Below are 21966 nucleotides of genomic sequence, written 5' to 3'. Positions count from 1 at the left end.
TTTTTTCTATAAAAGTAAAAACTTGCATATTTATATTCAGTCTCCTGACTTTTAAATACCACATAGACCAAATAAACATGCATCCACGGGATTGATCCATCACCCTAAGCCTCCAGTTTATGCCCCCAGCTGTTGTGGATATAGAGGCACCTTCTTGGTCTGTTTCTCTAACTCTGACCTCCACGTACTTTAGTTCCTCATCTCCTGTCAGCCAGGTTCTGTCTCTAGCATTCATTGATTCCTAAATATTCAGTTCTGCATATCATCATTGTCTGTGTTCTTAAATCTTTATTTAGAGTTTCCTTCACTCTTGATGTTTTCCAGTCATACCATACAGAATCAAGATATTTAAATATCACATTTCTATTCATTTAGTCACAATATCTTATGACTCGCAACAAGTTTTTTCTATTTTAGAGGTGTAGGCTTTCAGAATTTTAGCTGCCGGAAGCAGAACATAATGGTATTTATTATGTTCTCTTTATGATTTCTACCAAGATTCTTTTTAGATTTTGGTCATTATTTGAAGGGTCGGGGAAAACATGACCATAGATATGACTCAGTATTAAAGCTTGTTAGCAAGAAAGCTTTTTCTCTCTGCAGTCAGTCATGACTTTCTTTGGATGTGGTTTATCTATGAGATACTAAAAGAGTATCTAAGAGCTGCTGAGAGAGCCAAAAAAGTCTCCAGACTTTGCATCATGATTCCCATCAGATCCTAAACTTAGTTGGTAGATAATTACTGTTTCTTTATTCCATTTTTCAGAATTCCCACTAGGTAGAGGTATACAGTTGTCAGCATCACATCTTCCTTCCCTTCTGTTAGACTTTCTCCCACCTTGCCCCCAACACACATTCACTATTCCTTTAAGATGTTGAGAAACTACTGCCTTTGATGCCTTTTCTCAAATAAAGTCATTTATTCGTAATTAGAGTAATTGAAAGGTTAGGGGTGTGTGTGCACATGCGTGTGCGCGTGCTCAGTCGTGTCTGACTCTGTGACCCCACAGACTGTAGCCCGCCAGGCTCCTTTGTCCATGGGATTCTCCAGGCAAGAATACTGGAGTGGTCTGCCATTTCCTCCTCCAGGGATCTTCCCAGCCCAGGGATCAAACTCACATCTGCATTGGCAGGCAGATTCTTTACCACTAGCACCACCTTAGAGGCACTGTTTAAAAAAAAAAAAAAAAAACAACAACTGGATTGTGGGATAAAACTTGGGATAGGGAGTCCTTGCAGTTACTTGGGGAAAACAAGCCTTGTCCAAGCAGTTCTTGACAGAGAGCTGTCTGCCAAATCGGGATTTCTGTGTACTCATGAAACTACTTTCTCATCATAGTTTAATTTTCCAGGTAAATTCCCGTATTAGAAAGCAAGTACTCTCAATACCAGCCTTTGCATTGCTTTTCTGCTATTCGCATTAAATCATTTTTCCCCTCAGATGCAATAACCTTTTTGAAAGATTGCTCCTTCAGACTTACAAAGGAACACGGAGGCTAACATTTCTGGGTGCCTCCATAAGGAACCTTTTTTATTGTATCCTGTTGAGTCCTCATAGTGACTCTTTGAAGTAAATAACATGGTCCGCAGTTTGCCAAGGAGGAAACCAGGGATTAACAGGATAAGACATTTGTACAAGGTCAAACTGCTAACAAGGGGTAGAACCTGGGATTTCAAACACAAAGCAGTCATGGTCCAAATCTCTTACTCTGTGCTCTTCTGTCCTAGTCCCAGTTGTGGTGGTGGTGTTTTTTTTTTTTTTGCACCTTAGAAAGATTAACTTAACTATGTGTAACAAGATTGAGGCAGAGAAGGCAGTTGGAAACCATGGCATTAATACAGCAGAAAGAGGAAGTCTCAAGGAAGATACAGAAGGTCACAGGTAAAAGAACCTACTAAGGAGGTTAATTAACATTAATTTGGTTTAGCCTGTACTTGTATTTTATTTTAATTCTCCTTGTAAAGAGTGGATTTTTCTAGCTATAAACTTCAGTTTTAAAATGGCAGCCTATACTAGCCATCTTACTGCCAAATGTGTGGCCAGCCCCAGACAAGTTCTCATCACTTCACCCTATGTTTCTCTCAGTTGCAATTCCCTAGCCTGTTTATTACATTCTGTTTTGTGGGGTTCTGTGTATTTTGAAGAATAATAAATCCTTTCAGAAACAACAACAACAAAAAATAAAATGGCAGCCTATCAATTATATTAATATCTTGATGTTATCTAACACGGTATCTGGGAATATGGCAAAAAGTATAACCATAGAATTTTAAGACTGAATCATTTCCTACCTTTCATAGAGATTATCTTTAATATGAATGAGCTTGGTAAGTATTTTAAGATCTTTTATTTGTATATTAACTCATATGAAAAGACGTAATAAGGAGCATGGGATACAGAGTCAGCACATTTTTTGATGCTGGTTAGACATAAAAGAATGTAAAACAGATCTGAGTCTGGAAATTATTCTAAAGATTGAAGAAGTCTTACCACCTATAATTAGATATAGATCTATAGTATAGAGGGTGCTTTTTGAAAGCTGATTGTATTCGGAAGGATACAGTAAGTAATTTACAATATTAATACTGTCTATTTCCATGGTACATTATACATTATGCTTCTCCGTATAGTTGGAGAACTCCTGAACTTTACATTAGGTATCTGAGGAAAATAGTTCAGAATAAGGGATTTGAAATATATGAAGACTTAGCAGATAAAACTGAGATAAGCCATTATGAATCTGGAGTGGAATACATGATCATGCTGGGATGACCAGATCACGGGGAACATGGGAAAAAAAAGTAGTAGAGAAAATAGGATGGTTATCTGAAGCCTGAGGTTTTTTGATTTTTGTTTTATGTAGGAGCACAATTGGTTCCCACTGTTGTGTTTCAGGTATACAGCAAAGTGACTCAGTTATACATACACACGTATCTATTCTTTTTCCAATTCTTTTCCCACATAGGTTACTGCAGAATACTGAGCTGGGTTTCCTGTGTTATACAGTAGGTCATCGTTGATTATGTGTTATAAATATAGCAGAGTATACCTGTCAATCCCAAACTCCCTAACTATCCCTCCTCCCTGCCCTTCCTCCCTGGTAACCAGAAGTTCATTCATTCTGTGAATTTGTTTCTAATTTGTAAGTAAGTTCATTGGTATCATTTTTTTAGATTCTGCATATAAATATCGTATGATACTTGTCTTAGTCTGACTTCACTTAGTATGATGATGTCTAAGACCATTCATTTGCTACAAGTGGCAGTATTTTATTCTTTTTAATGGCTGAGTAATGTTCTATTGAATATGTATATTACACCTTCTTTATCCTTTGATCTGTTGATGGATGTTTTAGGTTGTTTCCATGGTTTTGGTTATTGTAAACAATGCTGCAGCGACCACTGGGCTACATGTATCTTTTCGAATCATGTTTTTCCTCCACATGTATGCCCAGGAATGGGATTGCTAGATCATTTGGTTGATGATTTGGTTGCTCTATTTGTAGTTTCTTATGGAACCTCCATACTGTTCTTCATAGTAGCTGTACCAGTTTACATCCCCACCAACAGTACAGGAGTGTTCCCCATTCTTCACATCCTCTCGAGCATTTATTGTTTGTTGATTTTTTTGATGATGGCCATTCCTGCTGGTGTGAGGTGATAACCTCATTATAGTTTTGATTTGCGTTTCTTTAATAATTAATGATGTTAAGCATTTTTTCATGTGCCTGTTGGCTGTCTTTATGTCTTTGAAGAATTAGCTCTTTAGGCCTTTTGCCCTCTTTTTGATTGGATTGTTTAGGGTTTTGTGTTTTGTGTTTTTTTTTTGATATTGAGCCACATTAGCTGTTTGTAAATTTTAAAGACTAATTCCCTCGTCAGTCACATCGTTAGCAAATATTTTCTTCCATCCTGTGGGTTGTCTTCATTTTTTAAAAATGATTTCCTTTGCTTTCCAAGCCCCAGGTTTTCAAAGGCAGAAGTATGAGAAAGTTGCGTGCTCCCCAGCTCAGGTGCAGAGCCTGTCCTCATGACTTGAGGTATGTTTTTGTCTGTTCAATCAGACGATACAAAATATGAGGGCCTAACAATGGTAGACTGTGGAAAAATGTAAAAAATAAAAGAAACTTGTCCTTGGGATGCTTAAGTATTATAAGTAGTGAATAAAGTATAGATAGGCTCCCTGAAATTTGTTTGACCACAGCTTTAACTTGGAAACAATCTGATTGACCATCTTCCTATTTTGAATTATATATTAGCATACCTCCTGAGATATGGGAGATAAAGCATGTCTCTACTTCTCTGTAGTGGGAAACATGAATTCCCTTATCCTCAGCCTTCTTCATCCCCTTTTCAGCACTCACCTCCTAGTAAATTGACAAGGGTATGCTTCAAAGCTAGTCATTTATAAAAGTAGTTGATAATGCTCTCAGAAGTATAATTTAATGGATGCCTGGAATGTCCAAAAATAACGTCTCTCTGGCAACCTGTTGATGTTAGAAATTCTACCATTAGCAATTCATGATAAGTTTCCTATTAAGTTGAGTCATCCCTAGGCTATTGATTTAACCCCAATCTAGCTAAAGTAATATTTCATATTTTTAACAGAAATTTTCAGTTACAGATTCCTCTTTGATCTTGTCCTCCCAGTAACCCCCAGTTTTCATGTTCTACTATGTTATCCTTTGCCCATGCAACTCTGGCCACACTGTCCTTGGTGCTGTTATTTGAACATGGTAGACAATTTCTGTGTCAAGGTCTTGACCTTAAATGTCCTTTCTCCTATATCTACGTGGCTTTCTTCCTATTTCAAAATTATAATCCTGAATTCGTTCCCATCTTTATTTTTCTCTATTGTATTTATCATGATCTGAATACTGTATGATTGACTCTTTTTTAAAATTTGTCTTTCCCCACAGAAATGTAAGGTTTTATGTGAACACAGTTTTATTTTGTTCACTGCTGTACTTCTCAGTGCCTAGCATATACTAGGTGCTCAGTAAGTGTTTGTTAAAAGCATAAATGAATGAATGCAAAACCCTGCAGGATTGAGGCATAAAAGAAGTTCCTCTGGGGAAGGTGTATAACAAACACTTCTTAAGATAGTATTTCCCAAAATATGTTAAATTTTATTTCTCCCTCTATAAGAAATACTTGCCTAAGTCCAGCTATGGGACAACTTCTGTTTGCACACTTGTCATAATTCTGAATTTTTAACAAAGCTTTTAAATGACATGCATTTAAATAGACCCTGAGTTTTTGAATGACTGATGGGAATATTTGCTTCTATTTGTTGGTAAATTTGTGTAAGCAGTAATCTGGGCATCAGGGTTTCTGGCTCCAATTATCAGAATTTTTTTTTTTCCTCTGTAAGCTGGGGTATTTAGGAAACATTGTTAACATCAATTCCAGTTTAATATAAGATTTTATGAGTCACTTTATTCTAGCTTAATGAAGTATCTTACTTCAATTCTATTGTTATTTCATTTATTAAACCTTGGAAAACTGCTGAGATAGGGGAAATGCAAAATGGTAAGGAAGATATTGGATCATCCAGAAATGCAGAATCACAAGTTACTGTTCTGGAAATTATCAGTGTGTTAATATAATCTTCCTGCAAAAGAGAATGGAGGCTTCAAAGGCACATGAATGTTTGCACAATAGATGGGAGCATCTGGATTGGTTCTGTGAGTAAATTGTTATATTTTAACATCAAGGTATTCTAGGTGTATGCCAACAGGAATGTTTTTTGTATATTTTTGTTTTAGTCCAGGGGATATTTGAATGGTAGTCACACAGACTTTAAAATTTATTTATAATGTTGACAAGAAACTCTTGCCATTCAAATCACTAAGTTTTCCTGTTGTAGTGAACTCTGGAGAACTGTCATGGCCTAGACAACATGGAGCTGTTAGACTGCTGAGTTCTCCGGCCAGTATCGTTAGCTCCTTAAGGGACATCAACAGCCCTAACAGTTTGGCTCCAAGGATACTGTGAATGTAGATTGTAAACCAATGGCAGAATATCTCTTTGGGAACATTAATATTACTTACCCTGCTATCAAGAGCAAAGCTCTATTTTTGTATCTTTCGCATTTGCTTATCATTTGGCCTATAGGACATATTCAGTATTTAATAAATGCTTATCCGTTTTCTTGGAAAACGTTCGAACTGCATTAATTTTTATATTAGTAACATCTTTTTGGTGTTAATTTCGAGGATCAGTACTGTTAAGATTATTTAGTTTGAAAGAGACTAGAAAATAGACATTTTCAACCATTTCTTAACTAAGCAAAGATTTATTTACCGTTTATACCTTGGTGGTAGTAGTAGTGTTAGTCACTCAGTCGTATCTGACTCTCTGCAACCCCAGGGGAGCTCCACACCTCAGTAGGAGCTGGGACTACAGCAGTTGATAAATAATCCTTGCTCTTAAGAAGCTCACATTTTAGGAAAGAGGCAGATTTGTATATGAATTATAATGTAATATAGGAGAAATATATTTGTGGTACCCTACTAGCAGAGAGTTTTGCAAAAGTTTGCTGTCTTATAAGAGTCTCTGAAATTGGTGGAAAGGAAAGGGGGAAGGAAGCATTAATTTTTTTGCAGGGCTATGGGAACTCCTTGGCTGGGACAAGTACTTACTAGGTAAAGGAGGACACAACTTTTAGACAGAAGACTAGTTTGAGAATATTTATAAATTGTTTTGACCAGTGTCTATTACATGAGTTCCCTTGAAGTAGACATATCTTATTGTTGGTTAGTCCTTAAGTCATGGCTGACTCTTTTGCAACCCCATGGACTACAGCCAGGTTCCTCTGTCCATGGGGTTTGCCAGGCAAGAATACTGAAGTGGGTTGCCATTTCTTTCTCCAGGGGATCTTCCCAACCCAGCGATTGAACCGGTGTTTCCTGCATTGGCAGGCAGTGTTCTTTACCCACCGGGAAAGCCCAGACATATCTTAAGTGCTCTCAAATTCACTTTCAATTATGAATAACCAATTACATTTATTTTGCCAAGTATTCAGCTTGGAATGTTGTGTAGGAAATAATAGATGTTTTGCGTGTGGGTATGCTCACAATGGTCTTTATGCCTATACACTATATTTTATATAAGGACGATGGCATTGCATAATTATAGAGTTTTTTCTTGTCCTCCAGAACAGTAGATTCCAAATAGAATTACCTCAGAAGCTGTTTAAAAATATTCTTGGATATTTACCTCCAGTGATTTGGATCCAGTAAGTCCAGAGTTGGCTAGGGATTCTGTGATTTTAAAAGATATCCATATAATTTGGAGGCACAGCACAGTTTAGGAATAACTGTTCTAAACTGACATGAGGAGAAAGTGCTGCCTGCTGTCATATATTTGTATTGTAATTCAGAAGAATAACAGAGTCATGAAACAGTAACAACCTCATGAGAGTAGAGAACCCTCACTTTCATAGCAGGGATGCTAAATCGTATCATATAAAGAGTAGCGGCTCCATAGATGTGTTTTTAACTTAAATGAATTTAAAAAAAAATCTGAAATCACACCACAGAGTATATAACTACAACTCTAATAATGAGGCCACAAAGGAAGTGGCATCTAAACTGACTATGGTATAAAGATGGTCCTAGCTGGAGTCAGTACATTTGAGGAGATGGTGGCTCATCCTCTGATTTAAGGATTGCTGTTCCCTAACATTTCATAGCGTAGTTCAACAGAATTTAAAAGTTACCTACTCTAATCTCAGTGGGACCTTCCTGGTTGTTCCTCTGCTTCCCTGGTGGCTCAGATGGTAAAGCGTCTGCCTGCAATGAGGGAGACCCGGGTTCGATCCCTGGGTCAGGAAGATCCCTGGAGAAGGAAATGGCAACCCACTGCAGTATCCTTACCTGGAGAAATCCCTTGGATGGAGGAGCCTGGTAGGCTACAGTCCATGGGGTCACAAAGAGTCGGACACGACTGAGCAACTTCAGTCACTCTAATATTAATGATGGGGAGATGTGTAGTTTTATTTTCAGGTTATATAATTATTTTAGAATAGAAAAGCAGGGGAAACATACAGAGGGTAACATCAAAACCACCACATATCTTAAAAGTAATCAAAGGCTATAATTCCTGTATTAAATTGTCATAGTAAATTCTAGAGGGCATGTGGTAGTTACAGCTCTTCTGATTGTGTATTTCTTGATAAAACATTAAGATCATTTAGCAGTGAAGTGTAGTAGTCTAGAGATTGCTTCCCAGACGCCAAAAGGATATGAATGTACCACTCTCTTCCATCTGTTTGTGAGTTAGTTCAATAATAAATGGTGCTTGTTATATTCCAGTACTACTTTAAGAGTACATGTAGAAAATAGAAAATAATGACACAGATAATAGACAAATAAAATATATAATATATATCAAATAGTAATATTTACTTACAAGAAAAGAAAAGCAAAAATGAAACTGTTCTGCTTTTAAAAAATAAAAAAAGCCTCAAGTTTAGGAAAAAGAAGCATGGATAAAAGCCTGAGTCAGTTCAGTTCTCTCTTTGATGTTTAATCACTGCTTCGTTAATGAATGTGCAAAAGTTTTGCCTGTAAACTTAATACACTGACAAAAATGACTTGGTGGTGGGAGAAAGTAATATGATTTTGGGTTCAGAACAAGAAAACTAATAGTTCCCTGTATCCTGCTCTGGTTAGGTTCTCTGCAGGTGTCTGTGCCGAATGTGGCGAGACCCACTTTTTAAGAGAAGATTAGATAATGACAAAGAAACCCTGTCAAACTGGAATCATGACTGGGACTGTTTAGCATGGAGACTCTTTGTGAAGATTTTACAGACATTTAAAACACTGCCTTGTGGAAAAGAAAGAAGAAGTGTAGTCTTTATCGATTCAGCTGGCTGAGTGGCTTCAAGTTATAAGAAGAGTTTGAGTCTGTTAAAGGAGTATCTTTATTAGCCAAACTCTACATTAAACTTCCCTGTGACTGGAAATGTAGGAGGAGCTACATGAGTATTTCTGTCTTTAAAAGTTTAACAAGTATATGTAATAATTCTTTGGGAATAAAACTCTCCATGGTATACAACCTTAAGCAGTGAATCATAATGAGTAAAACATAAGAGGAACATCATTAGTATCTTAGTGGTATATCTGTTGACCAGCTTGTTGCATGGTACTTAACACAAGTAAACATTTGCTCCAGAGAAAAGATAAAATTATATCCCTAATCTTACATTTTGAAGAAAGACGAAGACTAACATAAGGACTTCAGTTACAGTTCTAATAAGAAAAGGGAAGTCCACTAGCTGATTGACCTTGGGCAAGTGGTGTGTGCATGCTAAGTCATTTCAGTCGTGTCTGACTCTTTGCCACCCCAAGGATTGTAGTCTGCCAGGCTCCTGTGTTCATGGAGTTCTCCAGGCAAAAATACTGTAGTGAATTGTCATGCCCTCCTCCAGGAGATCTTCCTGACCTGGGGATCAAACCCACGTCTCTCATGTCTCCTGCATTGGCAGACTTTTTTTTTTTTTTTTTTTTTTACCGCTAGGGCCACCTGGGAAGCCCTGGGCAAGTGGTGTCTTGTCTTAGTTATCTACTTCAGAGGATGGTGAGATTAAATGAGTTTGTATGTATAAAACACTTAACCAGTGAATGTTGGCCAAGGGTGATGGTTGTTGTTTAGTTGCTAAATTATGTCGAACTCTTTTGTGACCCCATGGATGGTAGCCTGCTAGACTCCTCTGTCCATGAGATTTCCCAGGCAAGATTACTGGAGTGGGTTGCCATTTCCACCTCCAAGGAAATCTCTGACCCAGGGATCGAACCTGAGTCTCCTACATTACAGGCGGATTCTTACTGAGCCACCAGGGAGACCCGGCCCAGGGTAGTACTCATTAAATAGTAGTAGTAGCTGTTGGGTTTTCCTGGTGGCTCAAATGATAAAGAATCCACCTGCAATTCAGGAGACCTGGGTTCAGTCCCTGGGTTGGGAAGATCCCTTGGAGGAGGGCATGACAACCCACTCCAGTATTCTTGACTGGAGAATCCCCACAGACAGAGGAGCCTGGTGGGCTGCAGTCCATGGGGTCACATAGATTCAGACACGACTGAGTGACTAAGCACAGTAATTGTTATTTACAGTTAGCAGTTGTTTACAGTTTTAACCTGGCTACCTAGAAGCATCGTTTGAAAGATTATTAATAATACTCAAATTTAGATGAGTCTTTAATTCCTAATATCTGGTTGGTTTTCCTCACATGTCACCAACCATTCATTATAGTAAGGCCTCACTTACCTGGCTTTGTTCAGGGAAAAATGTTTGACACATGTGAAACACCTGATTAACTTCCTAAAATGAAAAGCTTGCTTTTAACCACTTCAGCTTTTAAAAACAAATCTATCAAAAAAAAAAAAAAACAAATCTATCACATACTTACCTGTCTTTTAAAAATGAAGTTCCTAAACATGACTTTAACTATTTGATAAGTGGGTATTATGTGTATGTATCTAGAATTAGTTTTTTTAGTTATTTTGCTCTTTTCAGGTAGCTATCATTCCCGCCCACCCCACCATCCCCCCATGGTAAAGCCTTTTTATACCCTTTCTGTCACTTTCTGCCTTTTCATATTGTTCATGGGGTTTTCAAGGCAAGAATACTGATGTGGTTTGCCATTCCCTTCTCCATTCCTGAAGCCAAGTGGGCCTTAGGAAGTATCACTATGAACAAAGCTAGTGGAGGTGATGGAATTCCAGTTGAGCTATTTCAAATCCTAAAAGATGATGTTGTGAAAGTGCTGCACTCAGTATGGAAAAGGTCAGTTTTCATTCCAATCCCAAAGAAAAGCAATGCCAAAGAATGTACAAACTACTGCAAAATTGTACTCATCTCACACGCTAGCAAAATAATGCTCAAAATTTTCCAAGCCAGGCTTCAACAGTACGTGAATTGTGAACTAACAGATGTTCAAGCTGCATTTAGAAAACGCAGAGGAACCAGAGATCAGATTGCCAACATCCATTGGATTATCAAAAATACAAGAGAGTTCCAGAAAAACATCTACTTCTGCTTTATTGACTACGCCAAAGCCTTTGACTGTGTGGATCACAACAAATTGTGGAAAATTCTTAAAGAGTTGAGAATACCAGACCACCACCTGCCTCCTGAGAAATCTGTATGCAGGTCAAGAAGCAACAGTTAGAACTGGACATGGAACAACAGACTGGTTCCAAATCAGGAAAGGAGTACATCAGGGCTATATATTGTCACCCTGCTTATTTAACTTATATGCAGAATATGTCATGCGAAATGCCGGGCTGGATGAAGCACAAGCTAGAATCAAGATTGCTGGGAGAAATATCAATAACCTCAGATATACAGTTGACACCACCCTTAAGGCAGAAAGCAAAGAAGAACTAAAGAGCCTCTTGATGAAAGTGAAAGAGGAGGGTGAAATAGTTGGCTTAAAGCTCAACATTCAGAAAACTAAGATCATGGCATCTGGTCCCATCACTTCATGGCATAAATAGCTGGGGAAACAGTGACAGACTTTATTTTTGGGGGCTGCAAAATCACTGCAGATGGTGACTGCAGCCATGAAATTGAAAGGTGCTTGCTCCTTGGAAGAAAAGCTATGACAAACCTAAACAGCATATTAAAAAGCAGAGACAGCGCTTTAACAAAGGTCCGTGTAGTCAAAGCTATGGTTAATCTAGTAGTCGTGTATGGATGTGAGAGTTGGACTGTAAAAAGAAAGCTGAGCCCCGAAGTATTGATGCTTTTGAACTGTGGTGTTGGAGAAGACTCTTGAGAGTCCCTTGGACTGCAAGGAGATCCAACCAGTTTATTCTAAAGGAGATCAGTCCTGAATATTCATTGGAAGGACTGATGCTGAAGCTGAAACTCCAATACTTTGGCCACCTGATGCGAAGAACTGACTCATTGGAAAAAGCCCTGATGCTGGGAAAGACTGAAGGCAGAAGGAGAAGGAGACATCAGAGTGACAGAGGATGAGATAGTTGGATGGCATCACCGACTTGATGGTCGTGAGTTTAAGCAAGCTCTGAGAGTTGGTGATGGACAGGGAGGCCTGATGTGCTGCAGTCCGTGGGGTTGCAAAGAGTCGGACACGACTGAGTGACTGAACTGAACTGAACTGTCTCTTTCTAAGTTCCTATGTCTTATTTACTCTGGATTTGGAAACCAGATACTGAAACTTGAAGAGAATTGGATGTTAAAGAGATAAGATATCTGAAATTGGCCTGAAAATACCCTTTGGAGCCAGGGGAACAAGAAAGAGAGAATTTTTGAAGGAGGGTGATGGGTACTTAAACATTTATTGTTCTGCCTTTGTACATGTTTACAAATTTTCATATTAAAAAGTTTTTAAAAACCACCATTTAAGAAAGGACTCTATGTTAGATATATAGTATTATTCTGATGCAGTTTTATGACCTGTTTTTTTCCTCCGTGTGTTGCATTTATATATCTGTGTGTGTGTTTAATGTGCATCCAGCAAGGAAGGAATTTTACTTCCTCATCATTAAATTCCAAGTACTAATAGTGTCAAACTTATGGGATTGTAAGGCTTGTGTATCTCTGTATATTTACACATTTTTTAATTTTTCTGTGAATTGGTATTCTAGGTATATAACAGTGGTTTCTGTGTCAGGTGCTGAAAGAGCAGTAAAGGAGATCTGTAATGGTTGTTTTGAACTTCTGAGAGATCTTTTTTGATATCCAGATCTGAGTTTAAGGGTCTCACTGGTTGTCATTAGCAGTGTCCTGTTACCTCTTCCTATGATGACTGACTTGCTGCCTGTGCTGTTAGAGCTAACTCTTCCCTTTCTCTTGTGCTTTGCTTTCTTAAAATATTCTGCCCTTTCTGTGTTTACCATTATTGAATAAAACAAGATACATACCAAACTGCACAATGTAAATTCGATTTTAAATCACCAGTGACATACTGGATTCGCACTTAAGCATTTCCTGAAGGTAGGGGTATGGATTGATCTTATTTAGGGAGGCCATTCGGCGAAATCTCTCTATCATAGTTTACAAGGTATATGCTTTTTGTCATAATGATTCCTCTACTGGGAACTTAGCCTAAAATTACACTTCCATGTTCTAAGATGTATGAAGGAACTGTATAATGTCTCAGTGGAAGAGAAAAAGGAATTTGGGATAGAAGACAGACTTAACTTTTACTTTGTATCTTTTGAAATTCTCCTTTACCTTATATGGTTTAATACTTTTTATGTTAAAGAGAAAAGCTAGAATAAAAAGAACCTTTTTACCACCATCTACAGGTTCTTATTCCTAATGGATTTTCCAGGTTACATTTTTTTCTTCAAGGATCATCAGTGCTGACAATAGTCTTTTTCCTTATGGAAAAACCTGACATTGTGTTGAATTTTTACAACCCTAAAATCATTATTTGACAATTGACTCCATTTCTGATAGTAGGAATGTTTACAGTTTGTTTGCATTATTGTGTATTTAACTATTGCATAGATGCTTTTATCCTTCCTTACGCATATTCCCTATGTATACCCTCATCCTTAACCCCACCTCCAATACCTGTTGACCATCTATTTTTTCCCCATGTCCGTTTATGTATGTATGTCAATAAACATACTGACAGGAGACATGCCTATAAAAGGACTGTTTTTGTTGGTAAAGAGTCTACCTGCAATGCAGGAGACCCCGGTTGGATTCCTGGCTTGGGATGATCTGTTGGGGAAGGGATAGGCTACCCACTCTAGTATTTTGGCCTGGAGAGTTCCATGGACTATATATATATAGTCCATGGCGTGGCAAAGAGTCAGACATGACTGAGCAACTTTCATTTTTGTTATTGTAGGTTTTCTTTTTCAATCTCATCATACTCATTTGATTGCATTTTGCTGTTCATTTTTTAACTCAATGTGGCAGTGTGCAAATCCCACCAAGTCACCTGATAAAACTCTACTTGATTGCATTGTGTTCATTGATCAAAGTATATTGTTATTTATTCAGCCATTCCTGTATGGATTGAAACAGTTCTGTTTATAGAGACAAGAAATAGGGAAATAAATGACAATAAATATCCTATGTAAGTAAATACGTAAATAAGTTGTACGTATTGTGTATGATTACTTTTGTTTATATATGATAGATTCCCAGGAATAGGACTACTCATTAAAAGTGTTCAGTTCAGTTGCTCAGTCGTGTCCGACTCTTTGCGACCCCATGGACTGCAGCATGCCAGGCCTCCCTGTCTATCACCAGCTCCCGGAGTTTACTCAAACTCATGTCCACTGAGTCAGTGATGCCATCCAACCATCTCATCCTCTGTCCTTCAATCTTTCCCAGCATCAGGGTCTTTTCCAGTGAGTCAGCCCTTTACATCAGATGGCCAGAGTATTGGAGTTTCAGCTTCAACATCGGTCCTTCCAGTAAATATTCAGAACTGATTTCCTTTAGGATGGACTGGTTGAATATCCTTGCAGTCCAGGGGACTCAAAAGTGTAAATACTTTAAATTTCAGTTTATGTTGCTGGATTTCTTTCCAAAAGGACTTTGTCCTTAGACCAGTAAAGGACCGTACCCTTTGAGGACATATTATAATCTTTTAAATTTTTGCTGAATTTATATCTCGTTGTTCAACTAATTGTTATTTTTCTGACTTCTAGTAAATTTGAGTGTTTTTTTTTTTTAATAAATATGACAGCTTGGATCTATTCTTTCTCTACATGTCAAATATTTTTTCTGATTTGCTTGTTTTTTGTTTTGTTCAGTTGCTCAGTCGTGTCCGACTCTTTGCAGCCCCATGGACTGCAGCATGCCAGGCTTCCCTGTCTTTCACCATCTCCCTGAACTTGCTCAAACTCATGTCCATCGAGTTCGTGATGCCATCCAACCATCTCATCCTCTGTCGTCCCCTTCTCCTCCTGCCTTCTATTTTTCCTAGCATCAGTATCTTTTCCAGAAAGTTGGCTCTTCGTATCAGGTGGCCAAAGTATTGGAACTGCGGCTTCAGCGTCAGTCCTTTCAATGAATATTCAGGACTGATTTACTTGAGGATTGACCGATTGGATCTCCTTGCAGTCCAAGGGACTCTGAAGAGTCTTCTCCAACACCACAGTTGAAAAGCATCAATTCTTCGGCACTCAGCTTTCTTTATAGTTCAGTGCTCACATCCATACTTGACTACTGGATAAACCGTAGCTTTGACTACACGGACCTTTGTCAGCAAAGTGATGTCTCTGCTTTTTAACACCTTGTCTAGGTTTGTCATAACTTTTCTTCCAAGGAGCAAGTGTCTTTTAGTTTCATAGCTATAGTCACCATCTGCAGTGATTCTGGAATCCAAGAAAATAAAGTCTGTCACTGTTTCCACTGTTTCCCCATCTATTTGCCATGAAGTGATGGGACCGGATGCCATGATCTTAGTTTTCTGATTGTTGAGCTTTAAGCCAGCTATTTCACCATCCTCTTTCACTTTCATCAAGAGGCTGTTTAGTTCTTCTTCACTTTCTGCCATAAGGGTGGTGTCATCTGCATATCTGAGGTGAGTGATATTTCTCTTGGCGATCTTGATTCCAGCTTGAGCTTCATCCAGCCCAACATTTTGCATGATGTACTCTACATATAAGTTAAGTAAACAAGGTGACAATATACAGCCTTGACGTTCTTCTTTCCCTATTTGGAACTAGCTCTTTATTCCATGTCCAGTTCTAACTGTTGCTTCTTGACCTGCATACAGGTTTCACAGGAGGTAGGTAAGGTCGTCTGGTATTCCTGTCTCTTGAAGAATTTTCCAGAGTTTGTTGTGATCCCCACAGTCAAAGGCTTTAGCATAGCTAATGAAGCAGATATTTTTCTGGAACTCTTGCTTTTTTGATAATCCAATGGATGTTGGCAATTTGATCTCTGGTTCCTCTGCCTTTTCTAAATCCAGCTTGAACATCTGGCAGTTTTCAGTTCATGTACAATGCTTCCTGAGGCCTAGGTGGCTTCACCCTCCAAGATATCTGATTCTAGGTGAGTGATCACACCATCGTTCACCCTCCAAGATGTCCGATTCTTGGTGAGTGATCACACCATCGTTGTTATCTGAGTCATTAAGACATTGCTGGTATAGTTCTGTGTATTCTTGCCAGCTTCTTCTTAATACCTTTTGCTTCTGTTAGGTCCATACCATTTCTGTCCTTTATTGTGCTCATCTTTGCATGAAATGTTCCCTTGGTATCTCTGATTTTCTTGACGAGATCTCTAATCTTTCCCACTCTATTGTTTATCATTATTTCTTTTCATTGTTCATTTAGAAAGGCTTTCTTATCTCTCCTTGCTATTATTTGGATCTCTGCATTCAAATGGGTATATCATTCCTTTTCTCCTTTGCCTTTTGCTTCTCCTCTTTTCTGAGCTATTTGTAAAGCCTCCTCAGACAACCATTTTGCATTTTTGTATTTCTTTTTCTTGGGTATGGTTTTAATTATTGCCTCCTGTACAGTGTTTCAAACCTCTGTGTATAGTTCTTCAGGCACTCTTGTCTACCAGATCTAATCCCTTGAATTTATTCATTACTTCCCCTGTATAATCATAAGGGATTTGATTTATGTCATACTTGAATGGTCTAGTAGTTTTCCATACTTCCTTCAGTTTAAGTCTGCATTTGGCAATAAGGAGTTCATGATCTGAGTCACAGTCAGCTCCCAGTCTTGTTTTTGCTGACTGTATAGAGCTGCTCCATCTTCGGCTGCAAATAACATAATCAGTCTGATTTCGGTGTTGACCATCTGGTGATGTCCATGTGTAGAGTCTTATCTTGTGTTGTTGGATGAGGGTGTTTGCTGTGACCAGTGTGTTCTCTTGGCAACACTCTGTTAGCCTTTGCCCTGCTTCATTCTGTACTCCAGGGCCAAACCTACCTGTTACTTCAGGTATGTCTGTACTTCTTAGTTTTGTGTTCCAGTCCCCTGTGATGACAAGGACATCTTTTTAAAAATTCTTTATGGATTTTTTGTAGTAGGAAATTTTAAACTCTTATGTCTACCTTTTAAAGTTTCTCATCTTTGTTAAGAATACTTAAAAGACATACCGTCTTCTAAATTTTGTTGTAGAATGTGTCTCTGAGTTTTATAGATGTGTGTTTATTGCACCTGGAATTTAAATTTTATATATAATTTAAGATAAAGATCTAATTTTTTGCCCGATGATAAGTTATCGTAGCTTGTTGAAATGGCTTGTGTGTTTTCTTGTATGTTCTGAAATCACTGAGTTCTTTTTCTCTTCGCTCAGCTGTGTGTCTGTTCCCACGCTGGTGTCGTGTTGGTTTGCGTAGTGTCTTTTGTGTGTATTCTGTTGTCCGGCCGGTGAAGTCCACTTCTGGTCTTCTCCTTTTGTTTCATTTTCTTGGAGGTTCTTGGACTTCTTTTTTTTCTAATTTTAAGTCCCTATTTTTAAACTTTAATTGTAGGGGGAGCCTTTTTCTCAATACAGCTATTTATAAGTGTTAGAAAAATGTTACTAGTATGATTGATGTATTTTTTTTTCCTGTTTTTCTAGGTGTCTCCTGCTAAACTAGGGGAAATTTTTTAAATTAATTTAAAGTGTTGTGTCACACTTCTTAACAAAAAACTTCAACTTTTTTTTTTACTAGAGTAGCTTACATTTTTTAGGTATTCATTTAGATCATTAGCAAAAAGGTATATATTTCTCTTTCATTCCAGTATTTATTCCAGTTAATTCATTCTTATGTCTTATTAGTTTGCTATAATCTTCAAGTTAGTGTTGAATTACAAAGGGTTCAGTGAGCTCCTGCTCTTAATTCCTATTTTTATTAATTTGATTTATTAACTGAGCAATAACATTCATATGGTTAAAATGATACAGTTCTCTGAGAACAGTCCCCTTCCCACCCTTTTCTGAATCTGTCCAGTTCTCACCCTGTGCTTACACTTACCACCATTACTGGATCTCTTCCACAGATCAGATTTCTCTGTGTGGAAAAACACACACACATATATAATATATATTTATTGCGTGTCCTATGTAGCAGAACACTAAAACCATTTCAAATAAAATGAAGATTTTGATTTCTTTGATCCAAAGATTATCTAGTTCATCTTGTAGTTTATAAGTAAAAATATTTTTGCACATTTTTCTTAGTTTTTTATATTATGTGTCTCATTTGAGGTAACTGAGAAAATACACTCTCTGAATTCTTGCATATTTGCAGTGTTTTTCTTATATAAAAATGTAAGCTTTGTTGGTACAGAATTCTCTCAGTCATCTGTGAATGTTATTCAGCTCTTTCTCTTTTAAGTATAGTAGATGAGAAGTCCAATAAGTAGGTGATTTCTTTTTATCTTTTATAGCTTACTTTTTATAGCTAGGTGCTTAAATATGATCCAGCATCCATAAACTTTTATCCCTGATACCTTTTAATATGTGTTTTCTTTTATTATAACACTCTTCTTTTTTCAGTACTAAAGCATACATAATATAAAACTTACCATTTTAACAATTTTAAAGCAAACAGTTCATGACACTAAGTACCATAAACATTGTTGTACAACCATCACTGTCATCCATCTCCAGAACTTTTTCTCATCTTCCCAAACTAAAACTTTGCACCATTAAACACTAACTCCTCCTTCCCCAGCCCCCCTTAAGAACCATTCTACTCTCTGCCTCTGAGTTTGAAGACTGAATATCTTGTAAAAGTGGAATTAGACAGTGTTTGACCTTTCGTGGCTGGCTTCTTTCACTTAGTATAATGCCTTTGGGGTTCATCGATGTTAGCATGTCAGGATTTCCTTCTTTTTTAAGGCAGAATGATATTCCCTTATGCAGAATGATATGCATGTATCACATTTTGCTTAGCCATTCATCCGTTGATAGATATTTGTTTCCACCTTTTGGCTTTTGTGACTATGCTACTATGAACTTGAGTGTCCAAATATATTTTTGAGTCCCTGCTTTCACTTCTGCGTATATACTTGGAATTGAAGTTGCAGATCTTCTGATAATTCTATGTTTAAATTTTTTAAGAAACCACCATACTATTTTACATAGCAGTACCCCCATTTTACATTTTTCATCAGAACACACAAACGTTTTTTTTTTTTTTTTTTTTTTTGGTGAAGAAAATATTTGACTGTATTGAACTATCACAGCTTCTGAAGAATTTAGGGCAAGAAGGGGTCAAAGTACAGAAAAACTGTGAGGAGCCAGAAACATTAGCCATGTGTCCATGACAGGAAATATAAGGCAATGGTCCAAAGGAAAATGAGCAAACCAATTCTAGTACAACCTAACATGACAGGACTAAACAGAATATCAGCTTCTGCGACACAGACACATAAAGATTTGGGTTACTTAGCAGACGTTCATCTTATTTCCCCAATCCTTGCTGTTTAGGAATGAAGACCTGGCAGACCCAGGACTTGGGAGTTGAGGCCTGATTTAAAGCCTGCTTTTGTCATTTTCTAGTCATATGACAAACGTTTTATTTTATGCACATCTGTGCCAATACTTGTTATTTTCTGTTTTTTCAAAAATTATAGCCATTCTAATGATGTGATTTTAATACACAGTTTTAATCTGTCAATTTAAAAAATCTGTCTCTTATGCCAGGAACACTCTATGTTATTGAACCTGGGAGCAGAGAGCTCACAGCAACTTGCTTGATCTTCTGTCCTTTGAATGCTTTATTTTTATGTATTACTTCAAGTCCATTTATGTCTGGAATATAAATGACATAAATTCAGTGAGTTGCACTTATATAGGTCTGTATCAGTGTCTTAATCTGTTTCCTCATCTGTGAAATGAAGGTCTTTGGTGATTTATCCCCTAGGTTGTCTGATTCAATTGTGGTGGTATTCTCATATTTATAGAATTAAGATCAGAAATACTGCAAGGCATTTATGAGCCCTCCATGGACTGTGTAATTCTTCCCTTTCTACCTGTCTGTTCCTCATACGTACATGTTAAAGGCCAACAAGACAGGTCTACTTAGTCCCTAAACATCCTTCATAATCTTTTTTAAACTGTTTCCTCTTCCTGATTTTTTCTTCCACTGATTCTCACCTCCCTTCACACTTTGATTTGGTGGAAGTCTTATTCTACACTTCAAATAACAGCTGAGATCTCACTTAAAGAAGTCTTCCCAGTTTTCTGTAACCAATTAATTTCTGAATTGCTGTGCTCATAAATCTTGCATTGTTAGTCTTATTACTTCAAGGCCTTTTATTGGATGTGTGTGTGTGTGTATGTGTATAAATTTTTATTTTACTCCCCACCCCCGCCATAGTTTAATAAGCTCTTACACTGCTGGGACCATATCTTACTCACGTTATGACCTTGTTTCTATTTCAGGGCTAGTATTAAGTATATTTTAACTAAATTTGAGCAGGAGTGAAAAAATATATATATATAGACCAATAATCAATGTTGTGGCTTGTTGTTGGTGTTTTGTCTAGGAAATGCAATCAACAGTATTTTTAGGAGGTTTTCTTGTGTTTTATATCTGCCATGTAGGACCAGTATTTCTCACGTCAGCAAGAATATTAACTACAGCAGGAACTTCATTAAAGCTACAGTTTAGAATATGCAAATGTGAAAGGTTTCTAACTTTACTGTGTACATTTCACATATATCGTTAATCACTGTTAGACACTTTGGTCTTGCTTAATATAATTTAGTGCTGAATGTGTATTTTAATGTGATAGTTTTTGACATCAACATTTTTGGCTTTCATCTAATTTTTAGTATTAACTTGGAGTTAATGGAAATAGTTCCCTGTATATATTGTGGTTTGAAACTGCTAGTAAGTGCAGTCAGTAATACATGATCTTTAGCCCCTAAACTGTGAATAGTAGATTTCATTTTTTGTTAAGATCTGTGTCTGAATTGAACGGGGTCACAGCGTCTAAACGCTGAATAAAGCAGTAGAATGCTAATCAGAAGATAGAAGTACTGAACTTGCTCCATTATTAACTTAAGCCTGTTCAAGAATGGACATCGTTATTGGTGTCTTTTTAAAGTTAGTAGTAAAAGCCCCTGCTACTTGATAGTTTGTGAAGTACTTCATCACCACCATTTTTAAAATGTTTTAAGTTCTTGTAGCTTTTTGAAGTAGTTACTTATTACCTCTGTTTTATGATGTGAATTGATACTCAAAGAAATTAAGTCACTGTAAGATTTGGCTAGCAGTAAAATAAATAATGGGCTTCCCTGGGGACTCAGTGGTAAATCGCAGTGCCAATGCAGGAGATGTCGGTTTGATCCCTGGGTCAGGAAGATCACCTAGAGAAGGAAATGACAACCCACTCCAGTATTCTTGCCTGGGAAATCACATGGGTAGAGGAGCCTGGCGGGCTACAGTCCATGGGGTCACAAAGAGTCGGATGTGACTTAGCGACTGAACAACAACAAAATAAATAATAAACTTGGAACTACACCCCAGGTTTTACCCCCAGTTAAGACTATTAGCTTCAGTCATGCTGTGGTATGTTTTTTGTTTATAGGATTCTACGTAAGTGCGCTGGAGTTATTATCAACAAGTTGTTCTGAATGTCACAATATTGTGTGTATATATATATATTCCATTTCATGTTTAAATCTGTTTCCTTGGGTGGTATCTGGTAACAGATAAAGATAAACTTCAGGGATGATTTTCATTTTTCCAAGTGAGTAATTTGAAGTATTTTTCTGTTTTTAAAATGTTCCTTCAAACAAATGTTTTATTTGAAAAATAAAAAGTAATTTTTAAAAACCTGATTATATCTGATGTTAACTGTTAATCCTTAAATTATATAATTAAAATTTTTATTCAGTATTTAATTTAAAGGTATTTCTGAATTTTCTGTCTTTTTTTCTACAGAATGATAAATAACGCTGATCATCTCTAGCAAAGATATTGATTCACCTCATGTAAAGTATGCTCAGTTCCTTTCCAGTGGTGTGAGTATCTAGTTCTTCTCTTAATTTTTATCTTCTCTA

At 37.2% G+C, this 21966-nt stretch overlaps 1 protein-coding gene across 9 annotated transcripts in view; it reads left to right on the top strand.

Moving 5' to 3' along the window:
- HMBOX1 (homeobox containing 1) overlaps positions 1 to 21966 on the top strand; it is a 200562-nt gene that overhangs the window by 54296 nt on the left and 124300 nt on the right. For all 9 annotated transcript variants that reach the window (XM_043891135.1, XM_043891134.1, XM_043891133.1 and 6 more), the window contains exon 2: positions 21848 to 21927. In XM_043891135.1, coding sequence (XP_043747070.1) covers positions 21905 to 21927 — 23 coding nt within the window. In that variant the 5' untranslated portion in view covers positions 21848 to 21904. The remainder of the gene's footprint in view (positions 1 to 21847; positions 21928 to 21966) is intronic.

The sequence above is a fragment of the Cervus elaphus genome, chromosome 29, assembly GCF_910594005.1.
Source record: "Cervus elaphus chromosome 29, mCerEla1.1, whole genome shotgun sequence".
Classification (NCBI taxonomy): Eukaryota; Metazoa; Chordata; class Mammalia; order Artiodactyla; family Cervidae; genus Cervus; species Cervus elaphus.
This window is presented reverse-complemented; position numbering and strand designations above follow the sequence as displayed.